General features: G+C 35.1%; 1 protein-coding gene across 1 annotated transcript in view; it reads right to left on the bottom strand.

Moving 5' to 3' along the window:
• The window catches only part of smyd3 (SET and MYND domain containing 3), a 139,940-nt gene that overhangs the window by 5,192 nt on the left and 117,743 nt on the right, over nucleotides 1–17,005 (bottom strand). The window contains 2 exon segments of the mRNA XM_043262761.1: nucleotides 11,393–11,567; nucleotides 11,959–12,046. Coding sequence (XP_043118696.1) covers nucleotides 11,393–11,567; nucleotides 11,959–12,046 — 263 coding nt within the window.

Consider the following 17,005-nt stretch of genomic DNA (forward strand, 5'->3'; position numbering starts at 1 on the left):
AAGGATTTGCGAAATCATTAAAACGCTAACTTTTAACTTTTACATTTTAGGGGGAATAATAATAGACACGATCGGCAATAATAATGATTCCATTAGCAAAAAAAAATCGCAAACATGAGTACTTTAACATATCAGTCCAATTTTACATTTTTGGTATTCTTCTTGTAATTGCGATAAGCAACTTTCTCTGCGCATTATAGGACTTTAATAAATAGTATGGCAGATATACCTGTATATATACTAAATGAGAACATGATTTGTTGGAGCCCTTACACAACCTCAGTTAAATGAGTCAGAAGGGCATCTCACCAAGAAAAATAAATGTAAGAATAGCTTTTAACAACTAAATCACCCTGATCAGCACAACCGCAGCGTGCTTCTGATGAAGGCCATCCTCCATCACAGGTCTAGCCTGAACTGGCACTTTCTGTTGCCGTAGCAACAGCCAGAGGAGGGGCGGCACGCCGCAGCGACCTGTTAGCACTCCCATTAGTGTTAGCTCAGCCTTTCTATTCATCTCCACGCTGGATCATTACCAAGAACAAAGAGCCCTATCTCTGCTGGGACCACTTTGGAGGAATATTAAATTGTGATTTCTATCTCCTCACAAACAGAAAGTTGTTCGGGAGCTGCGAAGGAGCACCACATCCAGGAAAGACAATAGCCTTTATCATTAATCTGGCCGACACATTAACAAAGCCCCGCGCTGTAATCTGCAGCTTACATCTCCATGCATTAAAAGTGCTTTTGTCATGTGATATCAATCTCCGAGCAGCGGTCTAGTCGACACGAAGGTTGTTTGTTGTGCTGATGCTACAGTTCAAGCAAGAACGCGTATAAAACCATCAATTGATATCTGATCAAAATTTTTTGTTAACGACTGAACATAAAAATAAATAATTTCCTATTGAAAGCGGTGAAATTAAATAGAAATAATATGATGACTTTAGATTTGAAAAAATAAACTTCTCAAAAGTTCAAGTTATTACAATAATTATATATAAATTATTATTATAAACATTAAATTGCATAACATTATGCAGTTGTTGTTGTTTATTAAAATGCTATGCAAATGAAAAGAATTAAAATAATTTTCTTAAAACGTACAAATTACTTTACATTTACTTAAACGTTATGTAATGAAATAAATTAACGGTGATGGAAATAATTTTCCCCAATCAATAACGTTATCATGATGTGATTAGACAAGAAACCAAAAAAAAAAATCTATTTGAATAAATGTACATTTTTGAAACGCTGAAAACGAAATGTAAAACAAGTGAAACAACAAGACGGAGTTTGAGGGCGGAGTTAAATACCAATCACAGACAAGGAGGCGGCTTCAAGAAACCAATCGTATTCATATTTATGCAAAACTACTCAGTTAACTTTCATGACTTATGAAAGATCAATCCTTGAGCACTAAAATCTTTTTTTCCCCACACTGCTGCTAAAATGGCCTCTTCTTTATGAATACCATATTTTCAATCCTAACAATGTCGATGTATAACAATGTGTCTCCACATCTCCCCTTCATGTGACCCCTCACCTACACCAGACTCACGCCATCACCTACATGACTCGATATTACCAGCCTGACCGGCCGCTCACCTTGTCCCTCGCACATCCACCTTTAACTCCATCTCTGAACCCTCGGACTCGTAACAAAGCCCTCCATTACGATCCAAAGCCCATCCCTCCCCGGTTTAGTCAGCACCCTGTCTGTTACCCAGACTCCCACGCTGCGGTCTCTGTGTCACTAAAGCCTTCCTGGGCCTCCGGATCGTTCTGGCAGCTTCACACAACTGTGTGTGGTTCTGTTTTTTATCCGTTTTATGAAGCAACGCTGTAGGTGCCCCCAAAACAATCTCTCTCACACATTTCACACCCATTTCCCCTCTGAACCGCTGACAGCCGACACATATTTTTTGACCCTGAAAAACCGAGGAGCCTTTTAATTAAATAACAGTGTTGTGTAGCAAGATCGGGTTCGCTTTGACCCCGGCCTACGCTCATTTCTAAGTGAAGTGAAGTGGAGAACACGCTCTAGCGATGAAGCTCTGGCACCGATTCAGCAGAAGTTTAAGTTTCCAATCTTTCTTCTGAGTCATGACAGTGAGATGAGGACAAAGGAAGGGCTTCAAGGAAGCTGTCAGTGCAACTAAACACCGACAATATCAGTACAGTAATAATTCAGATCATTTTATAACATGAACTACAGCTTATATGTGTTCTATAGCAGGCAAAAACTTTTTTGACACTTTTGGGCACTTCCTTTATAACAATAACTTTAGTTTAGATCTCATTTTGAACATTATATGCACATTTTTACATATTAAAATCCACCAAATGATGTTTATTTGTTTATTTATTTATTAAAAAAAGATTTGACCTCAGTTTGGACGGTATATCCATTCTTTTACATTTTAAATTTTGAGCTTATTTATTTACTTGAAAAGGATTTTTTTACAAAGATTTTTGTAAAAAAAAAAAAAAAAAAAAAAAGGGACAAAAATAGGCAAACACTAAACAAAACAAAAAATATAAAATAGCTTATGCAATACACAGTCAAAAGCTAGCAGTTGTGTTTGCTGGAACTTTAAAATATGTATATAAATAAAAATTAAATATATGGTATTATATGGCTATATTGAATATTGTGGGTGTTGCAGATTTAACTTAAAATTTATAGTAAAAGAAAAAACCTACTAAAGTTCTAAAATATATATTATAAATATATTATATATCCTTAGAATATAATAACTACCAAAAACGTAAAAAAACAGTTTTATGATAAATCAAATTTCATCACAGCTTTTCTGAAGTATCTTTCTATCCAATAAACAAGACTAGCCTTGTTATTCTCTTTTATCTTGCACTAACATTCATACATTTTTAAGTGTGAATTAAGTGTCCAAATATGTTTTGTGTGCAATGTACATGAAATAAAGTGGCCTCTATTTGTCTTTCTTTCTGCTCGGCAATGAACAGGACTAAAAGTCTGTGGTAAAAGCAGAAGAGATTCTTCATGCATATTTAAATATAACAGCCCTGTTTCATAAAGCCTCTATGAATAGAACTACGCATCTCTGAAGTACTGATGTAGAATACTTGAGTTTTTCTTTGCACCACCTGTTGGTGTTTTGGCAGCAGGTAAAATATACACACCAGTAGCAGCTCATTAAAAATAATTAGGCTTTAATTGGCATGACTGAATATATTAAGTGGAAAAGATCGAGAAAAGAATGCACATCCAATCAGAGCTGGGTTCGTGGACAAAGCAGCAACATAAATATCTGCGCACGCTCCAGAATGTTTTACTCTACCAGATCGCAGCGTTTAAAAGCTCACAGGTCTCCAATCTGGCTCGGTGATATAGGTGTGAATTTTCCTCATTCGGCATCTCAGCCTCGTTGATGACTGGGTGGGTGAGCGATACAGATAAGAAGGAAGTGCTGAGAGACTCTTGCAGCTGAAACGCCCCGGGATCTGCTGCTTTGTTCTGAGGACACTGCTGGATCTGCATAAATCCACATCTGATGAGGCTGCTGAAACTGTGCAAATGCTTTCTAAATGCGCACTTTGTCTTGCCAACATAGTGGAAATGGATGTGCAATTATATTAAATGTGTGAAATTATTTTAGCGCCTCTGTATTTGCTGCAACAGGCCACGGCATTGTTTCCCTTTCACATAGCGCCTTAGGCAATACGGATCGTTTTTTCACGTTAAAGGAATAGCTCACCCAAAACCCATTCAACCTCAGACCGTACGAAATGAAAATGAGTTTGTTTCTTCGCCTGAACATATTAGGAGATCACTTGCTGAACTACAGATCCTCTGCAGTGAATGGGTGCCGTCATGAGAGCCCAAACAACTGATAAAAACACACCGTCAAATAACGTCTTGTGAAATTAAAAGCACACACACACACACACACACACACACACACACACACAAATACATCAAGATGGTTTAACTTTAAATTAAACTTCTAGCCAAAATATGAATCCTTTTATATATCCATAATATTGCCAGAAAAGAAATAAAGTTTACATGCAAAAGCATTTAAAAGCAGTTCTAAAATGATATGACAAAATTTAAAAGCAAAGCGGTATTTGGTGCGAGGGATGAACTTTTTCACTCGAGGAAGCTTATGGATTATGAACTGGTATCTTTGGCTAGAAGTAATAGTTTACAAGATAAAAGGCCCTAATGATGGCTTCACAAGCTTTTTGCTTCATAGGAGGGTAACTGATGGACTGGAGTCGTGTGGATTACTTGTGAATTATTGTTTAAGATGTTTGGACTCTCATTCTGACGGCACCCATTCACTGCAGGGGATCCATTTGCGAGCGAGTGATGTAATGCTAAATTCCTCCAAATCCGTTCCAATAAAAGCAGTTTCGATGAAAAAACAAATGCATCTACGTCTGAGATGGCCTCTCACCAATTATGAGATAAGTTCAACGCAGCAGTGACATTGATTCAGCTTAATCCAATAACTGTGGCATTGTTGCGAAGTAAGTGTCATTATCCAGTTCTGCGCTATCAGTGCAGTCAAATCAATAACGCTACTCAATAGTGCTATTAAAGATGTATATGGATGCAATTAAAAAGGTTTGAATGTCATTGCATTTGATATCGGGGAGTTTCAGGCGATCTGAGCAACACGCGGATGGAGGTAGGTCATTAATTCTGCAATACTGTTTGGTGTCGGTTGTGGTGTAAAAAATTACATCATCTTTCAATGACAATTTGGAGCCAGAAATAGACTGAACTACGTGTAGGTGCCTTAAGGAAAGACCGTAGACTATGTAGACCGATGAACTATGACTGAACCTCCTGTGAATAGATCAGATGACATTTGAGACAAAAGTGACGCCTTAAAAGCCCCAGAAGTGACTAAGCTCGACTTGGTCAGTAGTCAATTAAATTTTCATATAACACAGAAAAAAGTAACCTAGAGCAGTTAGAAATATAAATAAATGCTGCCCTCGTGGGCACGGTAACATAAAAAATCTGACTGTTTTGAATAAATATTCATGCATTCTGCAAACTAACGAGAAATGACAGAAAAGATGAGGTCAGGTTCTTCCACCGGTCCTGGAGATTTCCACTAAATACGCGATCTGGTGAAGTCTGGACACGTGCATCTCTTGTTTTCTCTGATCTGAAACATGTAAATGATAAACATGCTGTGAGTCAGGTCTAAGGAATGTGCTGTTTACAACTTAACTAGATGCACAATGTCTATTGCCAGTTAGAGGAAAAAGCTATACTTCAGGCGATCAGGCAAAGTACACAAACAATCGGGTGAAATCGCTCTTGAAGCTGCAACAAACATCCCACGCAGAGATACGAAACCGTCAAAGCCGAGCGATCGGAGTTTTGGAACGAAGGGGAACTCCGCAGACCCGGACGCCCTTGGCGGTTCATCGAGTGGAGCCGGACTCTCAGGATCCTGTTCCTTCTTCCACTTCATTGGATTAACTGCTTAATGTTCTAATTTGCATATTAATGACACAGCAGCTTGTCTCGCTTTAATAGAGGATCTGAACTGGTCTGGAATGTAAGGAAGAATGCTTTTAAGGAAGTGACCTTTAACTAGACTGCAACCTTAAAAACAATCATTCTTCACTTTTGCATTGTTTTTTACTTATTGTACCTACTGTATATAAATGATTTATTTATTTATTTATTTGTACACATTAGGTATAATATATTATCAAAAAATAAGTGCAATGTACTTATTATGGTCATATTGTATTGCAAAGCACTTACTGAGGTGGGATACGGGTAAGGTTGGGTTTAAGGTGTAAGGGATGGGTCAACATTTATGTAAATATAAATGTAATGACAGAAATCAATTATAGATGTAACTATAAATAGGTATTTTTAAAAATATAACTACAATGTAAAAATTTGTATGCACACAATAAGAGCACTGTATCAAATGATTCAAGTCTTTGGTAGTTAAGGCCACTTAATATAAAGTGGGACCATTATATTTTGAAACATATAATAATATAATAAAATAATATAATAAAAAACATCAATTTGTATAAATGGGTGAAATATATAGGTGAAAGACTAGATTTGACAAAATATGATTTTAAATGTTTATATAAAGCATATTAAATACAAGCACATTCCCTACTTTAATGTTTTAAATAACTTTTGTAAAAATAAAAAGTTTATTTTTAGTTAATGAAATTTAGTTAATGTCATTCTTCATAACAGATATAACAAAAGATCCTTTTGTTATATGAATTATTGTTACACTAAATTACATTTTAGTGGATGTCTTCTGTAAATTCTGAGATAAATGTATGATAGCTATTGTTTTTTGCTCAGAAAAAATAATAAACAGGATACGATCTAATGTATGGGAAACAAAATGTGAAATTGTTTTGATGCTTAAAAAACCACATATAGTGGTTATACATAAACAAAGACACGTATCCATTCTGCGTGACTGAATGACAGGAATTCAAAACATTCATATTGCGATGTATTGTTAATGAGCGAGCCGCAGTTGAGCTATTGATAGCACAGTCACCTGGATGCGAGAATGCTAATATCTTCTGCTTCCAGGCTGAACAGCAGGTACCAGAAACCTGTGGCTGCAGTGTAAGTGGGTCATATAACATGACTTTAACTTGAGCAAAATCTAGTATTATAAGAAACATTTCTCTTTCTTTGGGGTCATTCTACCCCCAAATTTGTATTTTGTCATTAATCACTTACCCCCATGTTATACCAAACCCATAAAAGCTTTGTTCGTCTTCAGAACACAATTTAAGATATTTTGGATGATAACCAGCAGGCTTGTGACCGTTTCACTGACTGGCAAGTAATAAACACCGTCGAGGTCCAGAAAATGATGAAAAACATCTTTAAAAAAAGTCATCAGTTGTTCAATCTTATTTTCTTTTTGAATGGATGAGAATGCTTTTTGTACTTTATTCAACAATTCATCACCCTGTAGCACCATTTTGGAGAGTATCCACTGAATGCAGGTTTGGACCGGCATGGGGGTAAGCGATTAATGACAAAATTTTCATTTTGGGGTAGAGTACCCCTTTAATTAAAATCACCTAGAAATTCCTAGAAGCAATTCAAAAATATGATTTGTGTTATTTGATAAATAAATAAATAAAAACAAAATTATCCATAGAAATGATTGTTTTTATAATAATAATAATAATATTATTATTATCATATATGACATACACACACACAAACACCTTTGCATATTACAGTATATCTACAGCTATAACAAGACATGAAGGGATTTTTTTAAATTACTCAAATATTTAAAAATAATTATAAAACAAAATATGTATTTAAATATAAGTGTTTTTATATTTTAATTTAAAAAAAGTTAATTTATATTCATATTTTATTATATATATATTTTTTACATTATTTACATGCAAAGCCAAGTGACCATTTTTTTAAATAAATTTTGGTCCCTGTAAAAAGATCAGACTAATCACCCCCTATGTAAGTTGTCAAATCATTGAATATCCCTAGGTCTAGGTTTTAAAGGCTGAACAAAAGTTCAAAGTAAAATGCAAAGCATCGCCATACATAAATAATGAGAATCCGCAATGGTAATTTTCTAATCAAATTAATTATTGTGAAAAGACTGGCTAAAAACAGCATACACTAATGAATCACTTTGCATATATTAGGCACTTGAGCAATTAAAACAATTCAGTGGTTCTCGCTAAACTGCCTGACTGATCCCCAAATAGAATCAGTGCATAAATAAATGTCTATTTATCTTGCAATAGCCGGCAGCGGCCTTAGTTAGCATGCAACACGTAGAACAGGATCCAGTTTCTTCGCAAACAAATCGCCCCACACAGATAGAAAACAAATTTTGAAGTTTCTTAAGGTAACCGAATTTAATTTTCTCCCTGCGTTAATGCTCTCTTGTGATGTGAAGGATCTATTATTGCTTTGTCAGCCAGTATCTCTTTCCAAACCTCTTGTAGCCTGAATGACAAGAGGAGGGGGGTCAGGACCACTTCTAATAATTGCCTGTTCAGAAAGCATTCACATGGCGAACACAGGACCAGCCAATTCCAGAAATAATTTGGGATCCCAGACAAGGCCAATAATGAACCTCACAATTTTGAAACGCAGAACAAAGGCGCATGACGAATAATGAATCAAGCTGTAATGGAATGTCATGAAGCCCGGCGTTTTGCGATGACTGGAGCTGTCACTTAAACAAAACCGCCTTCACAGCCTTCATAGCCATGTTGTGATTTTTTTTCAATGATTTTCTGCCCAAATGTTAGATGGATATTATGACTCCCGGTGACTCTTAAACTCCATTTTCGAGTGAATAAAGAGGGCATGTATAACGATAATGAAGTAAAGAGGAAAAAACAAGGCACAGTTGGAAACTTTTGGTTGGATGTACGAACATTATTTCTGTAGTCTGTTGCCACTAAAAAATACAGGAAAAAAAAAATACAGTAAATTCTGAAAAAATACAGTAAATTCTGAAAAAAATACAGTAAATTCTGAAATATTATTATAATTTAAAATAAATGTTTTCTATTTGAATATATTTTAAACAGAAATTATTCTTGCGATGTAATGCTGAATTTTTAGCATGATTATAACATTAGCGTCACATGATTCTTCAGAAATCATTCTAATATCGATTCTGAAGAATTGTCATTATTATCAGCGTTGAAAACAGAAAACTGAGATTTTTTTCCCCCCTTTAATAAATAGAAAGTTGAAAAGAATGAATTGAAATAGGAATATTTTGTGAATGCCTTTACTGTCACTTTTGATTAATGTATTGCTTATTTGCCGGACAAAAATCTTAATAACTCTATAGATGTATATGCTGAAGCGCACTACTTCAGCACAATTGTGTATGTATTATGCAAAAATGAATTATTTGCATTAAGTACGAAATTAGCTATTCCAATTTAGCCAGTGCAACTTCAGGGTATTTTTATAAGTTTAATACATAAGTATGTAAATGTATTCGTAGTAAAAATAAACGTATTTTAAATACATCCCAAACTTTTAAACGCTACTGTATATATCCCAGGGATCTAGTATTGCATAGAATAGAGTATCAGCCTCACATTTTCTTTGGTGAAGAAATAAGTAAAGAAATCATTGTGAAAGCAGCAATTATCAGAGTTTGAATTACGCAATGAAAATGACCAAACGGTTGAAATATTCCGGTGTGCAGTGTTTATCTTTCCTCATAACCTGCATTTATCTTGTTGCACTAACAGCAGAAACAGCGGCGACGCTGGCAAGCATCAATCTCGATGTCAATTCGGCATTTAAAGAGCCATTTTAGCAGCGTTTTTCCTCTTCCTCGCATTGGCGGCTCTCCCTCGGCACCATAAACATTAATCAGACGCAGTATAAAGCCGGAGAATAAGAATCCAACAGGCAATATAAAAACTTATTCATGCTTCGCACGAGCTGACATGGGAAGATGGGATCCAGCGCAGTAGAAAAATAACAACCGTATTCATATTCCCCCCATTTGACAGGGGAAAAGCTGTTGGGTAATTTCACTTTTTTCCGAGGTCCAATGCCTCTGAAGCTCTGATCCGACTGTGTCTTTACTGTCTGCTTTTGGATTTAGTGGAAATCACCGGAGGTCTAGCGCCGCTACAAACTGACATCTGCAGGAGCTTGAAGTCAATAATCTCTCCTAGTTTAGCCTGGAGGTATGTATTATTCTCAGCACTATGGGAAAGAGACCTTTCCAACAACCACAATTGAAACGCCACAGTAGAAGAGTCCCAAACCTCCTCTAGATCTCCCGTTTTAGTAGACTACGGCAATGCACTCGCAAACGTTGATCTTTGAAAGCGTTGATCTGTTCTACACGTCTCATGGGAAGTCTTATAGTGGCTATGGTGCACAATGCTAAGATTGGTGTTGTGCGCATTGATTCAGTAGTAGTTGGTGATGAATACCGTCCTGTGGTTCATGTCACCTGGGGTCTGCCCTTTCCTAAATTGATCCATTTGTCCCATTTAAACACAGCTGAACAAGCTTTTTTTTGGTAAAGGTTAAGACCCCTGGTATAAGGATAGGCAACTTAAGCAGGATTGTGTTAAAGGTGCTGAGGTTTAAATGTATAATGCTTTTCTCAATATCTCAATACCTTAGAAACAAACCAGTTAGCATCCCATATAAAAACAATCATGGTTTCCTCCAAAACATGTCTGAAGTTAGTAAAATTATTTTATTTTAACTTTGTTTTACTTAGCGCCACATATGAGAGTCTTATGTTCATCAAGGCTGCATTTGTTCATTAAAAAATACAATAAAAATAAAAATGTTATAAATAGATCTATTTGAAATATATAATTATTATTATTATAAATAATTTTAGTAAATTGTATCGGATTAAATTAATAATAATAAAACATCAAGCAAAAAGTTTAAAAGTTAATTATAATAATAAATTATTTAAAAAGTAAAATAAAGGTTTTATTTATCATTATTTTTATGTTTTTAATTTCCTGAAATTGTAAGAACATGTCAAAATAGAAGTTTTATTGCATATATATATATATATATATATATATATATATATATATATATATATATATATATATATATATATATAAAAATTTTTTTCTTACTGACATCAAACATTTTAAAGGTAGCATAGCTTTAGTAAACACCAAATAGTAAACACTAAATAGTAAACAGCATAATATATTATAATAATAAATTATTTAAAAAGTAAAATAAAGGTTTTATTTATCATTATTTTTATGTTTTTAATTTCCTGAAATTGTGAAGAACATGTCAAAATAGAAGTTTTATTGCATATATATATATATATATATATATATATAAAAATTTCTTACTGACATTAAACATTTTAAAGGTAGCATAGCTTTAGTAAACACCAAATAGTAAACACTAAATAGTAAACAGCACTGAGTACTCCTATCACTTTGGCTAAAACTATGGTTACCTAATATTCATACCAATATTCATTCATTATATTCATAATATTCTGAGGATACCTCAGAATTCAAAGGCAGTTTATGACTGGGTCATTTTTAACTATTAGATGCACATTTTAAACATTACATGAGTTACAAAACACCCAAATGGCAATGAATAAATCTATTATTAGAGATAAATACTACAACAGGGATTTATCCTTCGATACCTCCTAGAGTTTCTGAGAAGTAAATCTGCACTTGTCTGTTTTTGGTCTTCAGACGTGAGCGGGTCTGTGTGAGTCACAGTCATAATGGGACTTTTATAGATTTACAGAGGATGTGATGGAGGTGTTCTCCACAGAGATTTTACCAGGAAACTCTGTCAGTTAAAACCAGAAAACAACTTTTTGTTTCAGACACTCACTTGTAAGGCTCCAGAGCTCTGTCGCCGTACTCCAGCGCCGTCTCGTAGTCGTCCAGACTGATGCACGCATCCATGGCCAGGTCCAGCAGCCTGAGCACATAGATGTTCCTGTCCGGCACGACGTCTGCGCATCTGTGCAAAAAAACCCGGCTCTCTTTCAGCAGCTCCTCCCAGCCTTTTGATTAAACCGTTGAGGACACAATGATGAAACGTATTACACTCGCCGAGATCGAGAAAGCCTGGAGGAGAGACACTAGCGCGCAAAAATCCAAAAAACTAAATCTATATATGCTTATTATTTCACCGGAAAGGGAGCTAGGTTTTTTTTCTTTCATGCATCAGACGCGTGTCCAAAGGGGTAAAAGCAAGCGAGCTAGACACAACTGACAGCTTTGTCCTCACACCTTTCACTGCAGTGTCTGACAACTGGGCATAGTGTGCAGAGACTAGCAGTTGTTTCCAGAGCAAAAGCGCTACAGGCTAGTTCACTTCACTCTGCTTAACCCTGAGATACAGTCGGTTCTCGCCTACCGAGTGTCAGCCCTTGATTGGTCTGTGAAGGATACTATGATCCGACTGAAGCTGCTCCAGGTGAGGGATGGCGTCTCTCAAGGATGTCCACACCGTCTTCTCTCCATCCAGCATGTCGCAGTCCTGTTCAGAAAATAAATCGATTTTACTGTTATTATTATTATTATTATTAAACCAACAGGAACAACATAACACTTCATTCACCTTATGTAGCGTTTTGCCTGATAATCTGACAATAAATGTACTATGCATTATTAATCTTTTACGTTTTATTTAAATGTAAAATTGTAAATGATTGGTTATACGTATTTTTTTTTTACACAAACAATTCATATTTTTGTTTTGGGAGTCCCATCAACTGCAAGATCACAAAACATTATTATGCTATGCATTTATTTTATACCATGCATTTATTTTTACTTGTCAACATAAAACAGGTTTTAAAAACTTCCTTTGAGAGTCAATAACTTTATACAAGCTCATTTTCAAAAATGCATGGAAGGGGCGCTTTAAATATTTACTTCATAAATGTATTTATTGGCATTAACTGTAATTATATTTGTTTATTTATATAAATACAACCTTATGAATCAACAGCACAAATAATGTAAGTATAAATCAAATGTTTTCTCTTAACCAGTTGCTTATTAGCATGCACATTACTAGAGTATTAGCAATTTATTAGTAGTAATTAAGCACATATTAATTCTTATTAACCACATGCCTAATTCTTGTTATAGGTTATAGTTATAGGTTGAAATTTTATTTGAAAAAATATTTGAATTTTATGCATTTATTTTGTAATTTACTGTATTGTAAAAATGCATCTATATTTAGTTAAATCACCTAAAAACAGTAGCAAAAATTACATAATCATACAAGTATGACTTAATTAATGGTCAAAGCCAAGCAATATTTTAAATAAACATTTAAATTATATTTATTTATTTAATAGGAGTGAATAAATATTGCATTGGCTTATTATGGGTTATAAAATAATGTGTTTTAACATTTATACAAATATTATTTCATAAATGTACTTATAATTACATTCATATGTACTCACAAGTACAGTCCATTAAAAGCTGTTTATCAAAAACACATATTACGCTTCAGCCATCACAACTTGCACACAAATGCTGCAGTTGTTCTCATTCAAGTTTGTCCAAGACCAAAGTTTTGACCGAAATTTGAACTTTTCCTGCATTATATTTCAAATTTGTGAGCGTGGTGGAGTGATGCTTAAAAGGACTATTGAGAAGGGAGGGGGTCATAAAACATGAAAGCGCTTCATCCCTACAACACAACAAAAACATTAAAAGAGAATAAGAGCTGTCAGGATTACAGGGCCGTGAGGTGCGTGAGGACTGAAGAGGCTTTTCTGAGAGAGCAACTTTATTTCAGGATAAGTGTGATGACGAGTCGGAGCCATAGGGGGGTCTGTCAGATACTCAGATCCCTGTGGAGAGACACGTGTGTGTGTGTGTGTGTGTGTGTGTGTGTGCCCCGGGGATACACGTATAAGTGCCTTCTGAGACATCAAAGCTGTGTGATGCATCAGAGGTGAACAGTCACAGTGCTGACACACACACAGACACACACACACACATCAATTTAAACTCTTTCTCAGAACTGCTTCATCCTAAATAGCACCTTTCCATTCCATTTTTTGTGAAATAACTCTTAATTTCTCACTGCGGTCCGTAAGGTTTTTCGTTTAATACATTCTTAGAGCAAGGAGAAAAAAAACGAGGTCAAAAATGTCATTAAAGACATTTAAAATGTTACAAAAGATTTCCGCGTCAAATAAATGCTGGTATTTTGAACTTTCTATTCATTAAAAAGTGAAAATAAATGTATCACGATTAACACAAATAAGGACAAAATCATTGGAATAAATGACATTTTAAAATATATTAATAATATTTTTTAAATATTACCCCCTCCCCAAGACTATGGCCTATCATAAATTTTATTAGTCTTTGATTTTTAAAAAAATAAAGACAAGATCTGTGACATGCCAAACAAGTAACAAACATAAAATATAACACTTTAATAAATTTTTTAAAATAAAGCACACTGGCCATCAGAAAGCCCAACTTTTAAATGTAAGCCATTTACATTTGTTCTTGTAATAATAAAAAACTACATATAGCAACACCACATTAGACCACATGCAAGGGTCCTGTATTGGTTTTAAAAATATGTTGCAAGCAAGACAACATACCAGTAGGATGCTAAAAAATAGTTCAGGGATGAGAAAGGCCACCATGAATAAATGTATGAATTTGGAGGAAAAGGAAAAATAAATACTGTACCCCATAAACATGCATCAACCTTACTGCAGGAGATATTTCATGAAGAAACTTTTAACTGTTGTACTGTTCAGCCAAAGGTTGAGAAACTATACGGTATGTATTTTTTGGGGGCCAAATGAAATGAGATATTCACAGTAAGCTGAAGTGTTCTGGTACATGGTATGTTTTGTTCCAGTGCACTCAGTGCATGCAAACTATTCAGGCTTTATAAATCATTCATCAGATAGAGTGCAGGCTGTCCGAAGTGCAGGAGAGAGATGTGTGCATGTCATGAGAGGCCAAAAACCTGAAGTCTCCACCGGACCACCATCCTCCGGAAATCACTATAATACGCACAACTGCACATAAAATCACTTATTGTTCAACACGGTAAACATGCTGCAATTTGTCAATTCCACCAAACCCTCTGCAGGTTTTTATATCAGAAAACATCTTTTTACCTGCTATTTTTCATTCTAGTCAAATCTCTATAGTTATAAAATGGCTTTGAAGCATGAAATTATACATGTGCTTGCACAAAGGAAAAAGCTTTCTATTCGCTGCTCCGTTTCAACGAAAGAGCCATTTTCCTGTTAACGTGAACAGCCTAATTACATGGAGAGAGCCAGGTTTCAAACTCTAGAAGGTTGTGCAGACTTTGTTTATTAGTGTGTATTAAATAATCACGTTATTCATTTAAGCACTGTTTAGAGAGCACAGAGTATTAAAACATTATAGTGAACAGGCATGACAGGAAGTCTAACGGTTGATCAAATGCATCCTCATAGTCAATTAGAGTATTAAAAGCCAAAGGTACATAAAGATACAATGCAAGAAAATGTGCTCTCAAAAATCCATCAGGAAAAAAAAAATAAATTGTGCACTATTTGTCAGAGAATATCTGTGGGGTTTTTTTTTTCAATGATTATTCATCATTAATTTACATCTACGGTTTTTCATCAAATAAAATATATATATATATATATATATATATATATATATATATATATGCATTATTATATTTATTAACTTATATACATGTTTATTATACGTACAGTCACTGAAAAAAGTAACGTATCTTTAGTATCTTGTAAAAAAAAATCTAGTAGAAAAACTATTAACCTGTTTAATAGTCCAAACAGATGAAAAAAAAAAAACATCATAATAATCCACACGACTCCATAACCATCATTAAACATTCTGACGGCACCCATTCACTGCAGTGATTTCTCCTGGATCTTGCATGCCGTTTAGAGCCGATGACATGAACTGGGACACATTTGTGAGAAATGGTGTAAATGTAGAAGAACACTGATGCTAAACGCAGGAAAAAAAAGCGCAGAAATGTGAGGCCAGACAGCCACGAGCGGGAGCGAACATCTGTGACCCCCCTACATGACATGTCAGCCTGAATCACATCTCCGGTCTCCGGAGGTTCTGGGAAGGTGATAACCTGAGCGTTCCTCCTGTACTTTACTGCACATACAGCTGCTCTATTGTTTTAGTGTGTCAGTGTGTCCTATTGCACTCACATTGGTTGTCAGATTACCGCAAAGCTGGTGGTGAATCAACAAGTCCTTCTCATCAGAATGTCATCAGTGTAACGCTTTACACACCTCACCTGTAATTACCTTGTGCCCCCCTTCCAAACACACACACAGGCACACACACACACACACACACACACACAAAAACAAGGGGCTTTGATGGAGTGTGATGACGGGAAACGTGCTGAACAACAAAAACAGAGGAGAAAAACTAGATTTTTATTGAGCTAATTTTCTGAAGAACTATTTTTTTCATATTATGAGCATATCCATTCAAAGGTTTGGGGTATGTATGATTGCTTTTAAATAAAAAAATACTTTTAATCCGCAAGGATGCATTAAATTGATCAAAAGTGACAGTAAAGACTTTTATAATGTTACAAAAGATTGCACTTCAAGTAAGCTATAGAAATTCACTTTGTATTTGTCAAAGAATCCATAAAAACCCCCCATGGTTTCCAAAACTGTTTTCAAAAGTGATAATGAAATATTTCTGCAGCAGATCAGCATATTAGAATGATTTCTGAAGGATCATGGGACACTGAAGACTGGACCAATGATGCTGAAAATTCAGAAATAAATTACATTTTAAAATCATAACAAAACAATAAAAACATCTATTTTAAAATTTAATAATATTACTGTTCTTGATACATTTTTGTGAGCATTTGTGAGAGAGATTTTTTTTTTTAAACAATTATATACCCCCAAAAACTCTGAACACTAATATGCTGCATGCACATTAAACAACATGCATTAAGCAAATAAACTATGTCATTTTCTACTTCATTAATAATTATTTACTTAATTATACATTAAACTAATATTACCGCAATATTAAATTGTATTGGTGCCTAGGCAGAGACCTCTATTCATTTAATGATTTACATTTAGCCGGTTGAATGATTAGGTGGGTTTATACCACACATATCAGGTGTCTTAAAATCCAAACCTCACTAAAAAAAAAAAACAAGCTGAAAAAGCTTTGATTGTTTTGGATTCAGACCCAGAAGGAAGTGAAGGCAGGGATGAAACCCAAGTCTCCATCTCAGCCGCCCTGAGCAAGAGCGTTTATTCTTATCTGCGGTATCTGACAGATGACTCAAGCAGAGGTCAGTCTGAGCAGCTGTGTAGGTGTTAACAGCAGGGATAAAGCCTCTTCTCTCGAGCTCAGCGCACAGTTATTTAGCATGGGATGCCTGCATGCAGGTGCAAAATAACCACAACATGAGCCTGCA

This window comes from Puntigrus tetrazona, chromosome 17 (genome assembly GCF_018831695.1).
Source record: "Puntigrus tetrazona isolate hp1 chromosome 17, ASM1883169v1, whole genome shotgun sequence".
Classification (NCBI taxonomy): domain Eukaryota; kingdom Metazoa; phylum Chordata; class Actinopteri; order Cypriniformes; family Cyprinidae; genus Puntigrus; species Puntigrus tetrazona.